The sequence below is a fragment of the Symphalangus syndactylus genome, chromosome 20 (genome assembly GCF_028878055.3).
Source record: "Symphalangus syndactylus isolate Jambi chromosome 20, NHGRI_mSymSyn1-v2.1_pri, whole genome shotgun sequence".
Lineage (NCBI taxonomy): Eukaryota > Metazoa > Chordata > Mammalia > Primates > Hylobatidae > Symphalangus > Symphalangus syndactylus.
The window spans coordinates 16189206-16210925 of NC_072442.2; the positions used below are offsets into that span (position 1 = coordinate 16189206).

At 43.6% G+C, this 21720-nt stretch overlaps 1 protein-coding gene across 2 annotated transcripts in view; it reads left to right on the forward strand.

Moving 5' to 3' along the window:
• PRR11 (proline rich 11) overlaps window positions 1-20411 on the forward strand; it is a 46548-nt gene extending 26137 nt beyond the window's left edge. Inside the window, exons 5-10 of one of the 2 annotated variants that reach the window (XM_055258557.2) lie at window positions 8254-8496; window positions 9489-9587; window positions 10063-10175; window positions 12266-12325; window positions 12415-12511; window positions 16295-20411. In XM_055258557.2, the coding sequence (XP_055114532.1) occupies window positions 8254-8496; window positions 9489-9587; window positions 10063-10175; window positions 12266-12325; window positions 12415-12511; window positions 16295-16363 (681 nt within the window). In that variant the 3' untranslated portion in view covers window positions 16364-20411. The remainder of the gene's footprint in view (window positions 1-8253; window positions 8497-9488; window positions 9588-10062; window positions 10176-12265; window positions 12326-12414; window positions 12512-16294) is intronic. The other variant, XM_063628536.1, reaches the window with a different exon arrangement.
• Window positions 20412-21720: the final 1309 nt, after the last annotated feature.

Here is a 21720-nt window from a genome sequence, read left to right on the forward strand (position 1 = left end):
AGCCATCCATAAAGCTTATCTAACTGATGTGGCAGAAGTTGGTTCCACATTACTTCCAAAATAATAAATTATTTCCTGGACATAAAACTGTAGGGAGATTTTTGTTTGTTTGTTTGTTTGTTTCTAAAGATGGGATCTCACTATGTTGCCCAGGCTAGATTCCAACTCCTAACTCCTGGACTCAAGTGATCCTCCTACCTCAGCCTCTCTTAGTAGCTGGAACTACAGGCTTGCACACTATTGCACCCACCTAGGATGGGGAGATTTTTTGGCCATCCTTATTTTCCAGAATCACAGAGCTCAGGTAAAGTTCAATATTGTCAGTATTAAAGCAGATCTGAAAAAAATTTTGCCTGCTGTTTGTAATTTTTTTTTTTTTTTTATAGACATGGTCTCACTCTGTCACCCAGGCTAGAGTGCAGTGGCATGATCATGGCTCACTGCAACCTTGACCTCCTGGCTCAAGGGATCCTCCTGCCTCAGCCTCCCTTGTAGCTGGGACCAGAGGTATGTGCCACCTGCCCGGTGAATTTTTTAATTTTTTGTAGGGATGGGGGTCTCACTTTGTTGCCCAGGCTGGTCTCAAACTCCTGGCCTCAAGTGATCCTCCTACCTCAGCCTCCCAAAGTGTTGGGATTGCAGGCGTGAGCCATGGCACCTGGCTTGTTTGTACATTTTTAAATAACTAGTCAGACATAAAAATAAATTTATGCACAGCAAAATAAGATGCAAAAATATTTGCTCAAATATCAGGAAAAGGATTAATTATTGAATATATAAAGAACCACTACAAATCAATACAAAAAAGACCAACAACTTAGCAGTAAAATGAGGAAACAATATGAACACAGCATTCACCTAAATACAGGAATACAAGCCAGGTACAGCGGTACACACTTATAATCCCAGCTACTCAAGAAACTGAGATGGTAGAAACACTTGAGTACAGAAGTTTGAGGCCATCCTGGGCAGAAAGAAAAGGAATACAAATGGGTCTTAAATACATGAGTAGGGCCAGGCACAGTGACTCATGCCTATAATCCCAGCAGTTTGGGAGACCAAAACAGACAGATCATCTGAGATCAGGAGAATCACTTGAACCCAGAAAGTGGAGACTGCTGTGAGCCGAGATCGTGCCGCTGCACTCCAGCCTGGGTGACAGAGCTAGACTCTGTCTCAAAAATAAAATAAAATAAAAATAAAAATAAAATAAATAAATACATGAGTAGGTGCTCAACTTCACTTAAGAGTGAATCAAGTCGGGCACGGTGGCTCATGCCTGTAATCCCAGCACTTTAGGAGGCTGAGGCAGGTGGATCACCTGAGGTCAGGAGTTCGAGACCAGCCTGGCCAACATAGTGAAACCCCGTCTCTACTAAAAAATACAAAAAATTAGCTGAGTGTGGTGGCGGGTGCCTGTAATCCCAGCTACTCAGGAAGCTGAGGCAGCAGAATTGCTTGAACCTAAGAGGTGGAGGTAGCAATGAGCTGAGATTGCGCCATTGCACTCCACGGCAACAAGAGTGAAACTCTGTCTCAAAAAAAAAAAAAAAAAAAAAAAGAGTGAATCAGGGGCCGGGTGCGGTGGCTTACCCCTGTAATGCCACCACTTTGGAAGACTGAGGACGGTGGATCACTTGAGGTCTGGAGTTCAAGACTAGCCTAGCCAATGTGAAACCCCCTCTCTACTAAAATACAAAAATTAGCTGGGCTTGGTAGTGCATGCCTGTAATCCCAGCTACTCAGAGGGCTGAGGCAGGTGACTTGCTTGAACCCGGGAGGCAGAGGTTGCAGTGAGCTGAGATTGCACCACTGCACTCCAGCCTGGGCAACAGAGCGAGACTCCATCTCAAGAGTGAATCAGGGCTGGGCGCAGTGGCTCACACTTATAATCCCAGCACTTTGGGAGGCCGAGGTGGGCAGATCACTTGAGGTCAGGAATTTGAGACCAGTCTGGCCAACATGGTGAAACCCTGTCTCTACTAAAAATACAAAAGTTAGCCAGGTGTGATGGCGGGCACCAGTAATCCCAGCTACTCAGGAGGCTGAGGCAGGAGAATCACTTGAACCTGGGAGGCGGAGGTTGCAGTGAGCCGAGATCACTCCACTGCACTCCAGCCAGGGTGACAGAATGAGACTCCATTTCAAAAAAAAAAGTGTATCAGGACTAGTTGTGGTACCAGTGATAAAGCCTCAAAGAATATTTGCATAAACAAAGTGTCTTTATTTTAGGCAGCAGGAAGAAAGAGGAAAGTTGGCCGGGCATGGTGGCTCACGCTTGTAATCCCAGCACTTTGGGAGGCCGAGGCGGGCGGATCACGAGATCAGGAGATCAGGACCATGGTGAAACCCTGTCTCTACTAAAAATACAAAAAATTAGCCAGGCGTGGTGGCGGGCGCCTGTAGTCCCAGCTACTGGGAGAGGCTGAGGGAGGAGAATGGCATGAACCCAGGAGGCGGAGCTTGCAGTGAGCCGAGATCACGCCACCGCACTCCAGCCTGGGCAACAGAGCGAGACTCCATCTCAAAAAAAAAAAAAAAAAAAAAGAGGAAAGTTATCTACTACCCCCATTAAGGCGACTTCCCAAACTCATTTACAGAACTTTTACTTATATCTCATTTTGCTAAAACATAGTCATGTAATTATACCTAGCCACTAGGGAACCTGAGGAATGTAATCTATCATCTGGATTACAGTGTGTCCAGCTAAAAGTCAGGTTTCCTATTACTAAAGAAGGCAAAAATGTATATCGGGAGGCAATTAGTAGTCTCTGCCACACACGAAAAACAGAAATGCAAAATAAACTTCAATGAGTAATGCCTTTAGCCTATCAGATTGACAGAACAAACAAATCAAAGACCAAAAGTTTTGGAAAAACAGGTGCTCTCTTGTTATTGAGAATGGCCTAAATTGATAAAACCGCTGTGGGCTATAATTAATTAACATCTATAAAAATTTTTTAAATCTATATCTTTTGATGCAACCAAATTTTGTACATATGTACAAAGTTATTTATTGCAGTGTGATTTGAAAAATAGCGAAAACTTACAAACAAAACTAAGTGTCAAAGAATATGGGATTAATTGAATACATTATAATCCATTCATTCAATGGAATACTATGTAGCTGTTAAGAAGAATGAGGTAGTTCTGTATGTACTAATGAGGTATGAGCTCAAGAATACACCATCAGTCCCCTTCCCCCAGGAAAACTTTTTTTTAAAGAATACACTAATGGCCAGGTGTGGTGGCTCACGCCTGTAATCCCAAAACTTTGCGAGGCCAAAGTGGACAGATCACTTGAGGCCAGGGGTTTGAGACCAGCCTGGCCAACATGGCAAAACCGCATCTCTACTAAAAATACAAAAAATTAGCCTGGTGTGGTGACACGCTCCTGTAATCCCAGCTACTCCAGAGGCTGAAGCAGGAGAATCACTGGAACCTGGGAGACAGAGGTTGCAGTGGGCTGAGATTGCGCCACAGCACTCCAGCCTGGGCAACAGTGCATGACTGTGTCTCAAAAACAATAATAATAATAATAATACACTATTAAATTAAGTGTAAAGGTATATTCAGAACAGGGTTTATAGGATGTTCCCGTGTATTATTAAAATGTATAACTTTGGGAGGCTAAGGTGGTTGGATCACTTGAGGTCAGGAGTTTGAGACCATCCTGGCCAACATGATGAAACCCCCTCTCTACTAAAAACACAAAAATTAGCCAGGCGTGGTGGTGTGTGCCCATAGTCCCAGCTACTCAGGAGGCTGAGGCAGGAGAATCATTTGAACCCAGGAGGTGGAGGTTGCAGTGAGCTGTGATCGTGCCACTGCACTCCAATCTGGGTGACAAAGCGAGACTCTGTCTCAAAAAATATTATCCTGGCCAACATGATGAAACCCCCTCTCTACTAAAAACACAAAAATTAGCCAGGCATGGTGGCTTGTGCCCATAGTACCAGCTACTCAGGAGGCTGAGGCAGGAGAATCATTTGAACCCAGGAGGTGGAGGTTGCAGTGAGCTGTGATCATGCCACTGCACTCCAATCTGGGTGACAAAGCGAGACTCTGTCTCAAAAAATATTATTTGAGACAAAAAAAAATAGAATAATTTTTTTTTGTTTGTTTGAGACAAAGTATCGCTCTGTCGCCCAGGCTAAAGTGTAGTGGCATGATCTCAGCTCACTGCAACCTCTGCCTTCTGGGTTCAAGCAGTTCTTCTGCCTCAACCTCCCAAGTAGCTGGGACTACAGGTGCCCGCCACCACGCCCGGCTAATTTTTGTATTTTTAGTAGACACAGGATTTCACCATGTTGCCCAGGCTGGTCTTGAACTCCTGACCTCAAGTGATCTGCCTGCCTCAGCCTCCCAAAGTGCTGGGATTCTAGACATGAGCCACCACACCAGGCCTAAATAAAATTATTGAGACTAGGTGGGACTCCAAAAATAAATAGCAAAAAAATTAAATTAAACATAAAACTAATTGACCAGTAGAGATTTTGGTTCTAGAAGTAAATTCATTACTTTTTTGAATTCCCATAATTTTGTAACTTGTCAGAGAAGTTTGCTGTGGGTGACAAGGCTGTATTCAAACAGACCTTAAAAATTAAATTTTTTAATTGGGTGTGGCATACACACCTATAGTCCCAGTTTCTCAGGGGACTGAGGTGGGAGGATTCCTTGAGCCTCAGGACACTCCAGCCTACTGCATTCTAGCCTGGGCAACATAGTGAGACCCTGTCTCTAAAAAAAAAAAGTTTTCTTTTAATTTAAAAAGTCTAGAATGAATGTGTGTGTATGTGTGAAATAATTCTATAAACCTTCCCTTCTCTCCTTCACCTCTAGTGTACACACTCTACCTTTCATGACTTTTCTATTTCAGCTCTTCTTATATTTTAACCCCAAATCACTAATCCCAATGTACCAGAGAGGATGATGATATAGAACTAAGAATGGGCCAGGCACGGTGGCTCACACCTGTAATCCCAGCACTTTGGGAGGCCGAGGTGGGCAGATCCCAAGGTCAGGAGATCGAGACTATCCTGGCCAACATGGTGAAACCTCGTCCCTACTAAAAGTACAAAAAAATTAGCTGGGCGTGGTGTCGAACACCTGTAATCCCAGATACTCGGGAGGCTGAGGCAGGAGAATCACTAGAACCGAGAAAGGTGGAGGTTGCAGTGAGCCAAGATCGTGCCACTGCACTCCAGCCCTCCAGCCTGGGCGACACAGGAAGACTCCATCTCAAAAAAAAAAAAAAGAAAAAAGAATTAAGAATGAAGCTTATGTTATTTCCTTCACTAAGAAAGCGCCTAGAAGGCTGTATCAGTCAAAATTCTTTTTCGCCACAAGTGACAGAAACACAATGCAACCCGGCTTAAGCCCATAAAACCAGTAAGTCGAGGGTATGGCTGGATTCAGAGGCTCAAATGATATTGTCAGCATCCTCGCTCTGTCTCATCTTTCAGTTCTGCCTTCTTTACAGTAAGTTTATTTCTCAGACAGACTCTCCCCTTGCACTAGCAACATGGCTGCTAGCAGCCTTAGATTCTTATTCTCATAACAGAACAATCTCAGCCACGAGAACTTGGCCTGGGTTATGTGTCTAGTCCTTGAGTGAGTATCCTGACCAGATCACGTGGACTGAGGGAGTGAAGGGAAACCCAAGTGCTTTTACCAGAAGGAGGAATGGCTACAGGTGAGGGCTAGTCCCTGGACCTGTTTGCCCCACTTCAGAAACTCTGCTCTGTATTGCTGGGAGAGCTGGCTCCTACAGGATACATTCCTCAAGCTCCAGGTCACCTGGTTCCTGGTTATGATGGCCTATTGCGAGACACTGATGAGAGAGTAGAGGGAGAGAGAAGACAAGGAGTTTCTTCTCCTTCTCTTTACTGCATGATTTCTCCAGCAATGGTAGTTGTTGCCTTCCTGGCCCCATCTCCCACTGGATAAATACTCCATGTTTCTTCTTCTTCTTCTTCTTTTTTTTTTTTTTTTTTGAGACAGAAGTTCACTCTGTCACCCAGGCTGGAGTGCAATGGTGCAATCTCAGCTCACTGCAACCTCCACCTCCCGGATTCAAGAGATTCTTCTGCCTCAGCCTCCCAAGTAGCTGGGATTACAGGTGCCCGCCACCACACCTGGCTAATTTTTGTGTTTTTAGTAGAGACGAGGTTTCACTGTGTTGTCTAGGCTGGTCTCAAACTCCTGACCTCAGGTGATCCACCTGCCTCGGCCTCCCAAGGTGCTGGGATTATAGACGTGAGCCATCGCACCCAGCCAACGTTTCTTGATTCTCTGGGTAAACCTACCTCCAGACCTCTGGATACACCGCCTCCACCTTTTGTTTCTCCAGCCTCAGGATGTTAATGCCTTCCTGCTGTTGCTAATCTCTAGATTGCCTCACGTTACCCAGTGGGCCTCTCAGCTCTTCCGTTATAAATGTAACCAAGTGCCTGTATTACATTACCCCTCTTTTCAATATCCAGAGTGGTTTCTATTTTCCTGACTGATATATGCAGGAAAATATCCACTCCAAACTCCCCCAAGCAAGGCCCCTATGTCTCAACATTGTGCTCGTTGGTCTGGAGAGAAGCTTCTGGAATTCCATCCCTGCTCCCAGAATTTGTGCCTCAGGATGAATTAGCCAAAGGAGAAAAAGGCAAGTCATTTAACTCCTCTGGGCCTCAGTTTCCTCATCTATAAATTTAGGATGATACCATTTGTGGGGTACTGAATGCATGGCAGCCTCCAAAAGGTATATTCAAGTCCTAATCCCCAGAACCTGTAAAATACAGCCTTATTTGGACAAAGGCCTTTACAAATGTAATTAGGGTAAGGATTTTGAGAAGAGGAGATCTTCCTGGATTATCTAGGTGGACCCTAAGTCCCACGACAAGTGCCCTTATGAGAGACACACACAGAGAATGCATACAGAGAAGAGAAGCAATGTGACCACAGAGATAGAGATTGGAGTGATGCAGCCAGAAACCAAGGAGTGCTGACAGCTACTAGAAGCCAAAAGAGGCAAGGAACCAATTCTTCCCCAGAGGCATGGGAGGGAGTGAAGCTCCTATGACACCTTGATGTCAGACTTTTCGCCTCTAGCACTGTGAGAAAATAAACTTCAATTGTTTTCAGCCACCAAGTTTGGGATGATTTGTTACAGCAGGCACAGGAAATTAATACACCGTTTTACTTCATAGGGTCATTGTGTTTGTTTGCTAGAGCTGCCATAACAAAATACCACAGGCTGGGTGGCTTATACAACAGAAATTCACTTTCTCACAGTCTGGAAGCAAGAAGTCTGTGGCTTCTTGGTTAGTTTCTTCTGAGGCTCCCTCCTGGGCTTGTAGATGGCTGTCTTTGCTCTGTGTCTTCACACAGTCTTTCCTCTGTGTGAGTACGTTCGTGATGTCTCTCTGCATGTCCAATTTCCTCTTACTGTAAGAACACCAGTTAGAATGGATTAGGACCCACCCTAACAGCCTCATTTTAACTTAATCACCTCTTTAAAGACCCTATCTCCAAATATAGTCACATTCGGAGGTTCTGGATGTTAAGATCTCAATGTATGAATTCTGGGACACAATTCAGTCCACAGTAGTCATGTTCCAGATCCTTGGCCTTTATCAGTTTCTTGAATGTACTATATTCTTGGCTGTATTAAGTATTTTTTTCCTCTGCAAGGAACTCTTCCGCTAGTCCTTATCTCCCTTCATCTGCTAAGTCTCAATTTATTCTTGAGATCATGGCTAAATATCACTTCCCAAGCCTCCAGCTGTTCATGCTCATAGCACACTTCATTGCTCTTATTGAAGTATTGTTTTGTTTTGAGTGTGTTTGTGCATGTTTGTTTGAGCTAAGATCTCACTATGTTGTCCACGCTGGTCTCGAACTCCTGGGCTCAAGCAATTTGCTGGATTCAGCCTTCCAAAGTGCTGGGATTACAGGTGTGCACCACCATTCCCGACCTTCTGTGCATGTTTAATGTCTGTCTTCCGTCACCGGACTGTCAGCTCCATGAGGTGACACACAGGGCTCACATTGTACCTATAGTGCCTGGCATATAGCACATACAAAATAAAATGAATGAATGAAATGAAGAAACTTATGATTATAAATGAGAAAATATCGTGAAGCACATGGCACACTGAGAAAGCATTCAATACATGGTAGCTATTATTTTGATGACTCTCACCCTCAAGAATCAAATTAACTTGTTATTTATTTGCCAAATGTGATGTCTTCTTCCAGACTATCTCAGAAAGTTCTTCCTGTCCAAGCTGTGGTCAAACGTGTCACATGAGTGGTAAACTTACAAATGTGCCTGCCTGTGTTCTGATCACCCCCGGAGACTCCAAAGCTGTGCCTCCTCCCACACTGCCACAGCCAGCCAGCCATCTTCCTCCTCCTCCTCCTCCACCTCTGCCACCTCCTCCACCACCACCACTAGCACCTGTGTTGCTCAGAAAACCCAGTCTCGCTAAAGCGCTTCAGGTAGGTAACAATCTAGTAATGGTGTGTTTTGGTGAGTGTGTAATATAGGAGTAAAGCCAAGTGGCCTTTTAAGGCCAGGCTAATCAGGGCTTGGGCCGGCAGGCTATATTTTGTTCTGATTCCATATCTTAATTATTGTGTTTTTAAAATCTCAGTTCCTGAGGAATTCCTAGAAGCTGGATTGAGAAATGAAAGTGATGTGTGTGAAACCCAGTAGAGTGGAAGATTCCTATTCGCTTCTCAGCGTGGCTTTTTCCTAGGGAAGAAAACCTCCCTAGGAAACCAAATTAAGAATAGAAGATTGCTTAGTGAGTAAAGTCAGAACAAAGAGTTAGTGGATTCCAAAGTTTCATATCATTAGGCTGGAGAACCAATCTCTATTTCAGTTACTTATTTGCCAAGGGGACCAGACAATTTGTGAATCACTAAGACAGGCATGACCCTGTTTTAAAATCTGCTGAATTTTCACTATGGATAATTTGGTCTAATGTAGCTGAATTAAATCCAGAGTCTTCCCAATCCTGACACACACACAAACACACACACAAACCCAGAGCCTTTTGTTATATTTGCCCTAATTATACCCCTCTGATTGTATACACTCTTGCTCTGTGGAAACTGAGTCATCTTCCTAGGTAATTCAAGCAAAACTTCACTTTAACCCGATTAACTCCTTCAATTCTTGTCTTATTATAGTGACTCCTGGGGAAGATGCAATATTGCAGGAAACTAGTCCATCTCTTATTTGTTAGCAAAGCCTTAGCTTGTAAAAACAAAATTGGGGGGTGGGGGAAGCCTTACATTTTGATGAATGCTTTTCAATGGGTGATAAAAATAGGATTATTCTTGGTTGAGTAGAAAGAATATGACAGGTTCCTAGGGTAGATAAGAGTTACCTCTTAACTCTGAGTCTTTAAAAACTAGATTTGGATTTGCATTTCACCAGTTGTGCTGGTTCCAATTTGAATTCTAACCTTACCATGTATTTTAAGGCTGGACCATTAAAAAAAGATGGACCCATGCAGATAACAGTTAAAGATCTGCTGACTGTAAAATTAAAGAAGACACAGAGTTTAGATGAAAGGAGGAAGGTAAGATGTCATTGACCATATACATGCTCTTTTTGCTTTTAACAATATAGGCTCATGCCTATAATCCCAGCACTTTGGGAGACCAAGGTGGGAGGATCACCTGAGCCCAGGAGTTCAGGACCAGCCTGGGGAATATGGCAAGACCTCATCTCAATTTGTATACAATTGGGGTGGGGGGTGCTGGAGGGAGAAGTCATTTCATTTCAAGTTAAGTTTTTGATGTTTTTATTTTAGTAGTTTTGGATTTCCCAACAAAATGTGTATATTAGGAAATGATTTAATTAGGCAACTTTATCTCCCAACCCTTAGTCTGAAGAGGTAGAGAAATCCTTTGAAGCTTTGGAATAAAAATTGGGTAGAATAGTGGATATATCTTACACATACTCAGCACTCAGATATTTGCCGTTTTTGCATGTTTACATTTTGAGTGATATTTTAAAACTTGTTTTAATAGTGTCTCATTTTATAATTAAAGCTTATACCATCGCCGAAAGCACGGAATCCACTAGTTACTGTCTCTGACTTGCAGCGTGTTACCCTGAAACCTAACTCCAAAGTGTTATCGACTCGAGTTACAAATGTCTTAATGTAAGGAACTGCACGGTACTATGCTCTACTACTCCTTAAAAGAATTATATTGTTGTACAAAGGCCTAAAAAAAGGGAAAAAAAGATTTTTTGTGTGTATTTCTAATGTTAAAAGTTATATATGCTCATTATAGAAAAATTGAAATCTACAGAAAAGTTTAAAAAAGAAAACAAAAATTATCTAAATAATCCTATCATTGGAGATAGCCACTGTTAACATACTGCTGTTTATCATTCTAGTCTTTTTCTGGGCATATGCTTTATTGCCCCATTTAAAGATGCTGTTTATTATAAGATACATCATTGATTTAATAACAGATTTTGGGATAAAAAGAATTTTAGGCTGGGCGTGGTGGGTTATGTCTGTAATCCCACCATTTTGGGAAGCCGAAGTGGGAGGATTGCTTGAGGCCAGGAGTTTAAGACCAGCCTGGGCAACATAGTGAGAACCCCATCTCTAAAAAAATTAATTAAATTAAAATTAAAAATTAGCCTGATGCAGTGGTGTATGCTTGTAGTCCCAGCAACTTGGGACTGAAGAAAGAGGATCACTTGAGCCCGGGAGATCAAGGCTGCAGTGAGAAGTGATTGTGCCACTGTACTCCAGCCTGGACAACAGAGAAAGACTCCATCTCAAAAAAAAAAAAAAAAAATTATAACCTAAATGTCTCAAAACAGGATTTTATCTGTGAAATTTACATACAATAAACTGCATGTTTTGAAGATGTCAAAATGGCACTTTAAGTTAATTTTCAAAAAGATGGGAAGAGTTAATGTTATACTGAATGGGAAAAACTATATCTACAATATGATTATGCACAGACAGATACACACATATACCATATTTGCTTGATTCCAAGACATACTAGTTTTCATATTATATAATTTCTGAAAGCAACCTGTTTATTTATTTATTTTTGTATTTTTTTATTTTTTGAGATGGAGTCTCGCTCTGTCACCCAGGCTGGAGTGCAGTGATGCAATATCGGCTCGCAGCAACCTCCACCTCCCGGGTTCCAGCAATTCTCCTGCTTCAACCTCCTGAGTAGCAGGGATTACAGGCGTGTGCCACAATGCTGGCTAATTTTTGTATGTTTTAATAGAGACGAGGTTTCACTATGTTGGCCAGGGTGGTCTCAAACTCCTGACCTCAAGTGACCCGCCCCTCTTGGCCTCCTAAAGTGCTGGATTTCAGGGGTGAGCCACTGAGCCTGGCTTAGGTTATGACATTTAATTTCTGTAAGTCTTCAGTGGACATCCTTGCCTGTCAACTCTGTACATGGCTGAGTTTTTCCCTAGGATGGATTCTAACACATGTAACTCCTGGGTCAAGAAATATTACGTATTGGAATGGCTATAGCACCTTATGTTCCCATCGGCATCTACTGCTATTTTTTTTTTTTTTCTTTTTTTGAGAAGGAGTCTCGTTCTGTCACCCAGGCTGGAGTCGTGGCGCAATCTCAGCTCACTACAACCTCCGCCTCCCAGGTTCAAGCAATTCTCTGCCTCAGCCTCCTGCGTAGCTAGGATTACAGGCACCCACCACCATGCCCAGCTAATTTTCGTATTTTTAGTAGAGATGGGGTTTCATCATCTTGGCCAGGCTGGTCATGAACTCCTGACCTCGTGATCCACCTGCCTCAGCCTCCTAAAGTGCTGGGATTACAGGCGTGAGCCACCGTGCCCTGCCTCTACTGTTATTTTTTAATGTAACACATAGAACTACTTTCTAGGATGTTGCCTATAGAAATGATTGCTCTCCTTTGGGAAAAAAGTAATAAAATCTGGCAAGTTCTAATTTTTTTTTTTTTTTTTTTGAGGCAGAGTCTTGCTCTGTTGCCCAGGCTGGAGTGCAGTGGCGCAATCTTGGCTCACCGCAAGCTCCGCCTTCCAGCTTCACGCCATTCTTCTGCCTCAGCCTCCCAAGTAGCTGGGACTACAGGTGCCTGCCACCACGCCTGGCTAGTTTTTTGTATTTTTAGTAGAGATGGGGTTTCACCGTGTTAGCCAGGATGGTCTTGATCTCCTGACCTTGTGATCCACCTGCCTCAGCCTCCCAAAGTTCTAATTTTTATATCTTTGTTTTATCAGCACTCCTGGAAAAAGTCAGATAGATCTGCGGAAACTGCTTAGAAAAGTCGATGTAGAGAGGTAATACACTCTCATATCTTTATGCCTTCTAAGTCCATTTTAAAAGTTGCCATAAAACACAGCTACTGTTATTTTCAATACCTTTGCAGGAGCCCAGGTGGAACCCCTCTTACCAATAAAGAAAATATGGAAACAGGAACAGGACTGACTCCAGTGATGACACAGGCCTTAAGGAGAAAGTTTCAGGTAACCCTTTAGGAAAAGAATATTGGTTCCTTTGCTTGAAAATAATTTGGCCTGGTGTGGTGGCTCATGACTGTAATCCTAACACTTTGGGAGGCTGAGGTGGGGGGATTGCTTGAGCCTAGCAGTTCAAGATAGGCAACATGGTGAAACTCTGTCTCTACAAAAAATACAAAAAATTAGCCAGGTGTGGTGGTGCATGCCTGTAGTTCCAGCTACTTGGGAGGCTGAGGTAGGAGGATCACTTGAGCCCAGGAGGTCAAGGCTGCAGTGAGCTGTGATTGCACCACTACACTCCAGTCTGGGTGACAAAGCAAGATCCTGTCTCAAATAAATAATCATAATCATAATTTATGATCATAATTTAAAGCAGCTTTCTTAGTAATAATAATTTTTAAATGGTACCATATTTTGCAAAGTACTTTCATATTTAGGCTTCATAAAATTCTATAAAATATAGGTAGGATTGGCCGGGCACAGTGAGTGGCTCATGCCTATAATCTCAGCACTTTGGGAGGCTGAGGTGGGCAGATCACATGAGGCCAGGAGTTTGAGACCAGCCTGGCCAACATGACGAAACCCTGTCTCCACTAAAAAAATACAAAAATGGCCGGGTGCGGTGGCTCACGCCTGTAATCCTAGCACTTCAGAAGGCCGAGGCAGGCGAGTCATGAGCTCAGGAGTTTGAGACCAGCCTGACCAACATGGTGACACCCCATCTCTACTAGAAATACAAAAATTAGCCAGGCGTGGTGGCAGGCACCTGTAGTCCCAGCTACTGGGGAGGCTGAGGCAGAAGAATCACTTGAACTTGGGAGGCAGAGGTTGCAGTGAGCCAAGATCGCACCACTGAACTCCAGCGTGGGCGACAGAGCGAGACTTAGTCTCAAAAAAAAAAAAAAATTAGCCGTATATGGTGACCCATGCCTGTAATCCCAGCTACTTGGGTGGCTAAGGCATGAGAATCGCTTGAACCCGGGAGACGGAGGTTGCAGTGAGCCAAGATTGCGCCACTGCACTCCAGCCTGGGTGAGGAAGTGAGACCCTGTCTCAAGAATAGAAAAATAAGAGGCCAGGCGCAGTGGCTCACGCCTGTAATCCCAGCACTTTGGGAGGCCAAGGCAGGTGGATCACAAGGTCAGGAGATCGAGACCATCTTGGCTAACACGGTGAAACCCTGTCTCTACTAAAAATACAAAAAATTAGCCAGGCGTGGTGGCAGGCGCCTGTAGTCCCAGCTACTCGGGAGGCTGAGGCAGGAGAATGGCGTGAACCCGGGAGGCGGAGTTTGCAGTGAGCCGAGATAGCGCCACTGCAGTCCGGCCTGGGTGAAAGAGCAAGACTCCGTCTCAAAAAAAAAAAAGAAAAAAAAGAAATATAGGTAGGATTATCATGTCTATCTGTAAATGTCTGATTTTATTAATCCCTTTAGTACATATTTTTAGTAAATATTTATTAAGCACTTCCTATATGCCCAGCAGTGTGTTGAAGTACTGGGAATATAGTGGTAAACAAAAACAGATACAGATTACTGTCTTGAAGCTTTCAGTCTAGTGGGGAAAATAGGCATTCATCAAATAATCTGATATTTGTATAATATCACATGGCAGTATGTGCTGTGAAGGAAAGGAATGAGGTTCTGTGGGAACCCGGAGAGGAACTTGATCTAGCCTGGATGATCTAGGAGGGACTCCCTTAGGAAGTGATGATGCTTGAGGTGAGGGTCGAAGAAGGAAGAGGCATTTACTGGATAGGGTAACTGTGGGGTGGGTCCACTATGAGTGTCAGGAAGGAGAGCATTCCAGGCAAAAAGAACAACATGCGTAAGAGTCCCATGGGGGGAGGGATCATGGCCTATTCAAGGAACTGAGAAGTGACCAGTGTGGCTGTAACATAGAGAGGGATGGTGGTGAAAGACAGGGATGGAGATGTAGTTAGGAGTCAGACCATGCAGAGTTGAAAGGAAAAGGTCTTGACAGCTTTCTTTGTCACCTTCATATACAACCACACACCAAACCCAGTAGATCAGCTGGCCCTAGTGTGACTTCTTCCAAACCCTGTTGATCTTAGTCATCTCCCTAATTGCCTCTATCATTAGATCTGTGAAGAACAGCCATCCATCGGCCACCCCTGCTGGAGTGCTGGAACACAGGGCTGCTGGCATCTTTGGCTTTGAAGTTTATAGTTCGTTCTCTCTCTGGATGCAGGGACATACCAGACTCCACTGCTGACACTTTCCACCCCAATACTGTCTTCCTTTTGTTCACTGTTTGAGAATCAGTGCTTTTTGTGGGACAATATAATTTCTCTCTTACCAATCAACTTGGTCCTACTGGGCACTATACAGCTTTCTGTATAGTGGAGATGTGACCAGGTTCTTCTTTCCTCCTCTTAGAGCATGCTACCCATAATCACATTCCTTGGTGATACCCAAAATTGTGAAGGTCAGGAGCAAAGGGACGAGGCCTCACAGAAGGTCTTAGCCCCTTCCTTTTTCTGTTTAGCTCTAAGATCCTTGTTGTCACTGCCCCCACTTTATAGCAGGTACAGTGAGTTGAGAACTCTGGAAATGGATAAACGATAATAAATTGTAAAGCCACATATTGAACAACAACAAAAATCACAGATAAGACCTATGGCTTATGTTGTGCTGCCAAAATCTACTCAGGAGGAGGATGTCTAGTTAACATTGTTGTTAGATATAGACGACTTATCCCACCCAGCTCTTAGGCTTCTTTTTTTCTTAAACTGTGAAGCAACTGTATCAGGTTTTGCATTTGGCTTCAGGTATCAGAAATCCGACTACAGTGCTTGAGTCAAATACGGACATGGCAGAGTGTAGTGGCTCATACCTGTAATCCCAGTGCTTTGGGAGGAGGCTAAGGCCGGAAAGTTGCTTGAGGCCAGGAGTTTGAAACCAGCCTGGGTGATATAGCAAGACTCTGCCTTGACAAATAAGTAAATAAATTAGGACTTTTTTTTTCTTAATATATACAACTAACTCATTTTTGTTTTTTTAAAATTTATAGACAAAGTTTCACTATATCTCCCAGGCTGGTCTCAAACTCCTGGGCTCAAGTGTTCCTCTTGTCTTGGCCTCCCAAAGTGCTGGGGTTACAGGTGTGAGCCACTGTGCTCGGCCCACAACTATCTTTTTTTTTTTTAATTTATTTTTTATTTCAATAGGTTTTTGGGGAACAGAAAGTGTTTGGTTACACGAATTAGTTCTTTAGTGGTGATTTCTGAGATTTTGGCGCACCCGTCACCCAGGCAGTGTACACTGTTCCCAATGTATAGTCTTTTATCCCTCACCCCACCCCACCCTTTCCCCCAAGTCCCCAAAGCCCACTGTATCATTCTTATGCTTTTGCGTCCTCATAACTTAGCTCCCGGACTTACTTTTTTAATTTAAATATTTCTTTGGGAAGTAGGAAGTCCACAACTATAATACAGTGGCTTCACCATATAATCACTGTTCTTCCATCCCTAATGTGTGGCTTTTATCCTCTTGATACAAAATGGCTACATTTCCTGAAGCCTCATGTCCACATTCTAGGCAAGGGAAGGAGAAAGGCAAATGTTAATTAAGCTATGCCTCATTTCTTCAAAGAAGCCCTATCCAGGAACTTCTGATTGCATCAGGGAAACTAGGAAAAGTGGTTTTTACAATCTGAATGCAGTGTTGCCCTGCAAAAATTCTGGTTCTGTTGAGAAAGAAGGAGATTGTATTTATCACAGGAATATAATTGATATTATAATTGGGACTTCTTTTTTTTTTTTTTATAGCTGGCTCACCCTAGAAGCCCAACTCCAACTCTGCCACTTTCTACAAGCAGCTTTGATGAACAAAACTGATGCCAGCTCTGCCTCACTCCATGAGATGATCCATAACAAATACAGATAAAAACACCCAGCCGGGTGCAGTGGCTCACACCTGTAATCCCAGCACTTTGGGAGGCTGAGGCAGGTGGATCACCTGAGGTCAGGAGCTCGAGACCAGCCTGGCCAACATGGTGAAACCCCTTCTCGGCCAGGCACGGTGGCTCACGCCTGTAATCCCAGCACTTTGGGAGGCCGAGGCGGGCGGATCACAAGGTCAGGAGATCGAGACCATCCTGGCTAACGCGGTGAAACCCCGTCTCTACTAAAAATACAAAAAATTAGCTGGGCGTAGTGGCGGGCGCCTGTAGTCCCAGCTACTCAGGAGGCTGAGACAGGAGAATGGCGTGAACCCGGGAGGCGGAGCTTGCAGTGAGCCGAGGTTGCGTCACTGCACTCCAGCCTGGGCGACAGAGCAAGACTCCGTCTCAAAAGAAAAAAAGAAACCGCTTCTCTACTAAAAAGACAAAAATTAGCTGGGCGTAGTGCCGGGTGCCTGTAATCCCAGCTATGCAGGAGGCTGAGGCAGAAGAATTGCTTAAACCCAAGAGGCAGAGGTTGCAGTGAGCCAAGATCGCGTCATTGCACTCCAGCCTGAGCAACAAGAGCGAAACTCCATCTCAAAACAAAACAAAACAAAAAAAACCCACCCAAATCCTTTTTTTAATGTAGTAGGGTATATATAGATATACTAATAGAATTCCATTTGGAGAATTAGAGTATGTATGGAGCCCACACATACTGTGATATAAAGTGGATACAGATATTTGGATATTTTCTAGTTTGCATGATCATCAAGAGAACCAGATGAGAAAATACAATCTCCAAAGTGATGTTTATCCTGGAATTACCCAATTTAGATTAGAGAGGTTCTTCAAATTTAACTAGATAACTAGTTTGTACTGTATAGGTGCAGTTATGACAGTAAAAAAATAGCCTTTTGACTAATACCTGTAATCCCAGCACTTTGGGAGGCCAAGGTGGGAGGATTGCTTGAGCCCAGGAATTCAAGACTAGCCTGGGCAACATAACATAGGGAAACCCCGTCTCTATTAAAAATACAAAAATCAGCCAGCTGTGGTGACACATGCCTATAGTCCCAGCTACTTAGGAGGCTGAGATGGGAGGATCACTTGAGGCTGTAGTGCACTATAATTATGCCTGTGAATAGCCACTTTACTCCAGCCTGGGCAACATAGCAAGACCCCATCTCTAAAAATTAAAAAAAAATTTTAAATTAGAATATCATTTCTAGCATCTTAGGTAGGTACTTATATCTGGCTTACAGAAGTCTGAGGTATTCCTTATTTTTATATCTGCTGTCCACATTTATACAGCTACATAAAAATTTTATGACAACTTCAATATGAACCTTGTGTTTTCGACAATGCCTTGCCAAGGAATCTCTGAAGTCCATAGCAGGTCGCTGTGAGACCTAGTTCCCTGTTGTCACTGACGTATGTATTCAAAGACAGTAATATAGCCTGGGAAACATAGCGAGACCCCATCTCTATCAAAAATTTAAAATTAGCCAGGCATGGTGACGCACACCTGTAGTCTAAGTGTCCAAGTTACTTGGGAAGCTGAGGTGGGAGGATCACTTGAGCCCAGGAGTTTGAAGCTATGGTGAGCTGTGATTGTTCCACTATACTCCAGCATTGGCAACAGAGCAAGAACTCATCTCTAAAAAATAAAAAGCAACTCCCCAGAAAGACTGTATTTCTACAGATAAATATTGCATTGAGATGCCAAATAGAGTGTTGTTGTGAAGTCACCAGACTAGAAAGCAGACCTGGGGACAGTGTTTACCACCTAAGAGGCAGTCCTGCTTTTGAGACCCACATCTATATAGAGAGATTTTTGTTTGTTTGTTTGTTTGTTTTGTTTTGAGATGAAGTCTCACTCTGTCACCCAGGCTGGAGTACCGTGGCGCACTGCAACCTCCACCTCCTGGGTTCAAACAATTCTCCTGCCTCAGCCTCCTGAGTAGCTGGGATTACAGGTGTGCACTGCCACGCCTGACTAATTTTTGTATTTCTAGTAGAGATGGGGTTTCACTATGTTGGCCAGGTTAGTCTTGAACTCCTCACCTCAGGTGATCCACCCATCTCAGCCTCCCAAAGTGCTAAGATTACAGGTGTGAGCCACCACGCCCGGCCAGAGATCCACATCTATATTTATAACACATTTATGGATGAAAATTAAACAAGTGTCCGAGTGCAGTGGCTCATGCCTGTAATCCGAGCACTTGTGGAGGCCAAGGCAGGCGGATCACTTGAGGTCAGGACTTCGAAACCAGTCTGGCCAACATGGTGAAATCCCATCTCTACTGAAAATACAAAATTAGCCAGTATGGTGTCATGCACCTGTAGTCCCAGTTACTTGGGAGGCTGAGGCCAGAGAATCGCTTGAACCTGGGAGGCAGAGGTTGCAGTGAGCTGATATTGCAACACTGCCACTCCAGCCTGGGTGACAGAGCAAGAGACCCTGTCTCAAAAAAAAAAAAAAAAAAAATTAAATAGGTAGTGACATTAAGAGATATATATATCAGCTTCTAGTAAAAGTTTTTTTTTTTAAACCTGCTAGCTACATTTACATTATCTAAAAATAAAAGGAATAATCACTGAGAATAAAGCAGTTGCGTATTTATAACAATATTTTATGGGGCACTTACAATGTTTATAATATTGTAAACCACTGTGTACTCTATTCATTTAATGCTAAATGACTTGACCATTCTTGTGGGATAAGAGATCATAAAAAAAATGCTAGGGCTGGGCACCATGGCTCACATCTGTAATCCCAGGACTTTAGGAGGCCAAGGCAGGTGGATGACTTGAGCTCAGGAGTTTGAGGCCAGCCTGGGCAACATGATGAAAACTCCGTCTCTACCAAAAATCAAAAAAATTAGCCAGGTGTGATGATGTGTGCCTGTAGTCCCAGCTACTTGTGAGGCTGAGGTGGGAGGATGGTTTGGGCCTGGGAAGTAGAGGTTGCAGTGAGTTGAGATCATGCCACTGTATTCCATCCTGGGCAACAGAGCCAGACCCTGTCTTAAAAAAAATAAAAATTAAAAAATTAAAAAAGGCTGGGCACGGTGGCTCGTGCCTGTAATCCCAGCACTTTGGGAGGCTGAAGTGGGCAAATCACTTGAGGTCAGATGTTTGAGACCAGCCTGGCCAACATGGTAAAACCCCATCTCTACCGAAAATAAAAATAAAAATTATCCAGGCATGGTGGCATGTGCCGATAGTCCCAGCTACTCAGGAAGCTAAAGCACGAGAATTACGTGCATCCTGGAGGTGGAGGTTACAGTGAGCCAAGATCACACCACTCCACTCCAGTCTGGACAACAGAGTGAGACCCTGTGTCAAAAAAAGAAAAAAAAAATGCTTTATGGCCCAGTGCAGTGGCTCACACCTATAATCCTAGCACTTTGGGAGGCTAAGGTGGGAGGATCGCTTGAGGCCAAGAGTTCAAAACAAGCCTGGGCAACATTGCAAGACCCCATCTCTACAAAAAACAAAAAATTAGCCGGGAGTGGTGATGTGTGCCTGTAGTCTCAGCTACTCAGGAGACTGAGGTGGGAGAATCACTTGAGCCCAGGAAGTTGAGGCTGCAGTGAGCCGTGTTTATACCACTGCCCTCCAGCCTGCTGGGTAACAGAGCAAGACTCCATCTGAAAAAGGAAAGAAAAAATGCTTTGCTACACAATGAGGCCAGGCAAAAAATAAAGTCCTATGGAAATCATATAGATAAACATTTGCAAAGCTGCTACTGCCATTGTACCAGTTTGTTAAAATGTGTTCTACCTTGCATCTTTTATTGATTTTTATGACAGATTTTATATTGTAACCATTTGAGAACTCTGTAAATGCTATGGCTTCCTTAAACTATGATTTATCATATGCTGCCGGTGTTTACTTTGAGACTGAATGGCAACCAGAGAATGTAAACAACCAAGGTGCATCTGGTTATGTTTTAAAACAAAGATTAATAAAAGTTTTGGTTTTTCTCTTTCTAACCTTTTTTTTAAACTAGAAATATAATACCTATAGAAAAGTATATGTTGGCCGGGTGCGGTGGCTCACGCCTATAATTCCAGCTCTTTGGGAGGCCGAGGCAGGCAGATCGCCTGAGGTCAGGAGTTCGAGACCAGTCTGGCCAACATGGTGAAACCCTGTCTCTACTAAAAATACAAAAATTAGTCGGGCGTAGTGGCAGGCACGTATAATCCCAGCTACTGGGAAGGCTGAGCCAGAATTGCTTGAACCTGGGAGGCAGAGGTTGCAGTGAGCGGAGATCACCCCATTGCACTCCAGCTTGGGCAACAAGAGCAAAACTGTCTCAAAAAAAAAATATGTTAAGTATAGAAAAATATATAAATTAAAAAATTATAGGCTGGGGGCTAGGCACAGTGGCTCACACCTGTAATCCCAGCACTTTGAGAGGCTGAGGCGGGAGGATCACTTGAGGCCAAGAGTTTGAAACCAGTCTGGGCAACATTGCAAGACCCTGTCTCTACAAAAAACAAAAAATTAGCTGGACATGGTGGCGTGTGCCTGTAGTCCCATCTACTCAGGAGACTGAGGTGGGAGAATCACTTGAGTCCAGGAGGTTGAGGCTGCAGCAAGCAGTGTTCATACCACCTGCATTCCAGCCTGCTGGGTGACAGAGCAAGATTCTGTCTCAAAAAAGAAAAAGAAAAAAGAAAAATGCTTTGCTATATAATGAAGACAGGCAGGAAAAAAAGTCCATATAGATAAACATTTGCAAAGCTGCTACTGCCATTGTACCAGTGTTAAAATGTGTTCTACCTTGCATCTTTAAATAAAGATTAATAAAAGTTTTGGTTTTTCTCTTTTTAACCTTTTTTTAACTAGAAATAATAATGCCTATAGAAAAGTATATATTGGCCAGGTGCGGTGGCTCACGCCTGTAATCCTAGCACTTTGGGAGCCCAAGGCAGGCGGATCATGAGGTCAGAAGATCAAGACCATCCTGACTAATACAGTGAAACTTCGTCTCTACCAAAAATACAAAAAATTAGCCGGGCGTGGTGGCAGGCGCCTGTAGTCCCAGCTACTCGGGAGGCTGAGGCAGGAGAATGGCATGAACCCGGAAGGCAGAGCTTGCAGGGAGCCGAGATCACACCACTGCACTCCAGCCTGGGCAACAGAGCAAGACTCTGTCTCAAAAAAAAAAAAAAAGTATATATTAAGTATAGAAAATATATGAATTAGCCGGGCGCAGTGGCTCACACCTGTAATCCCAGCACTTTGGGAGGCCGAGGCAGGCGGATCACGAGGTCAGGAGCTCGAGACCATCCTGGC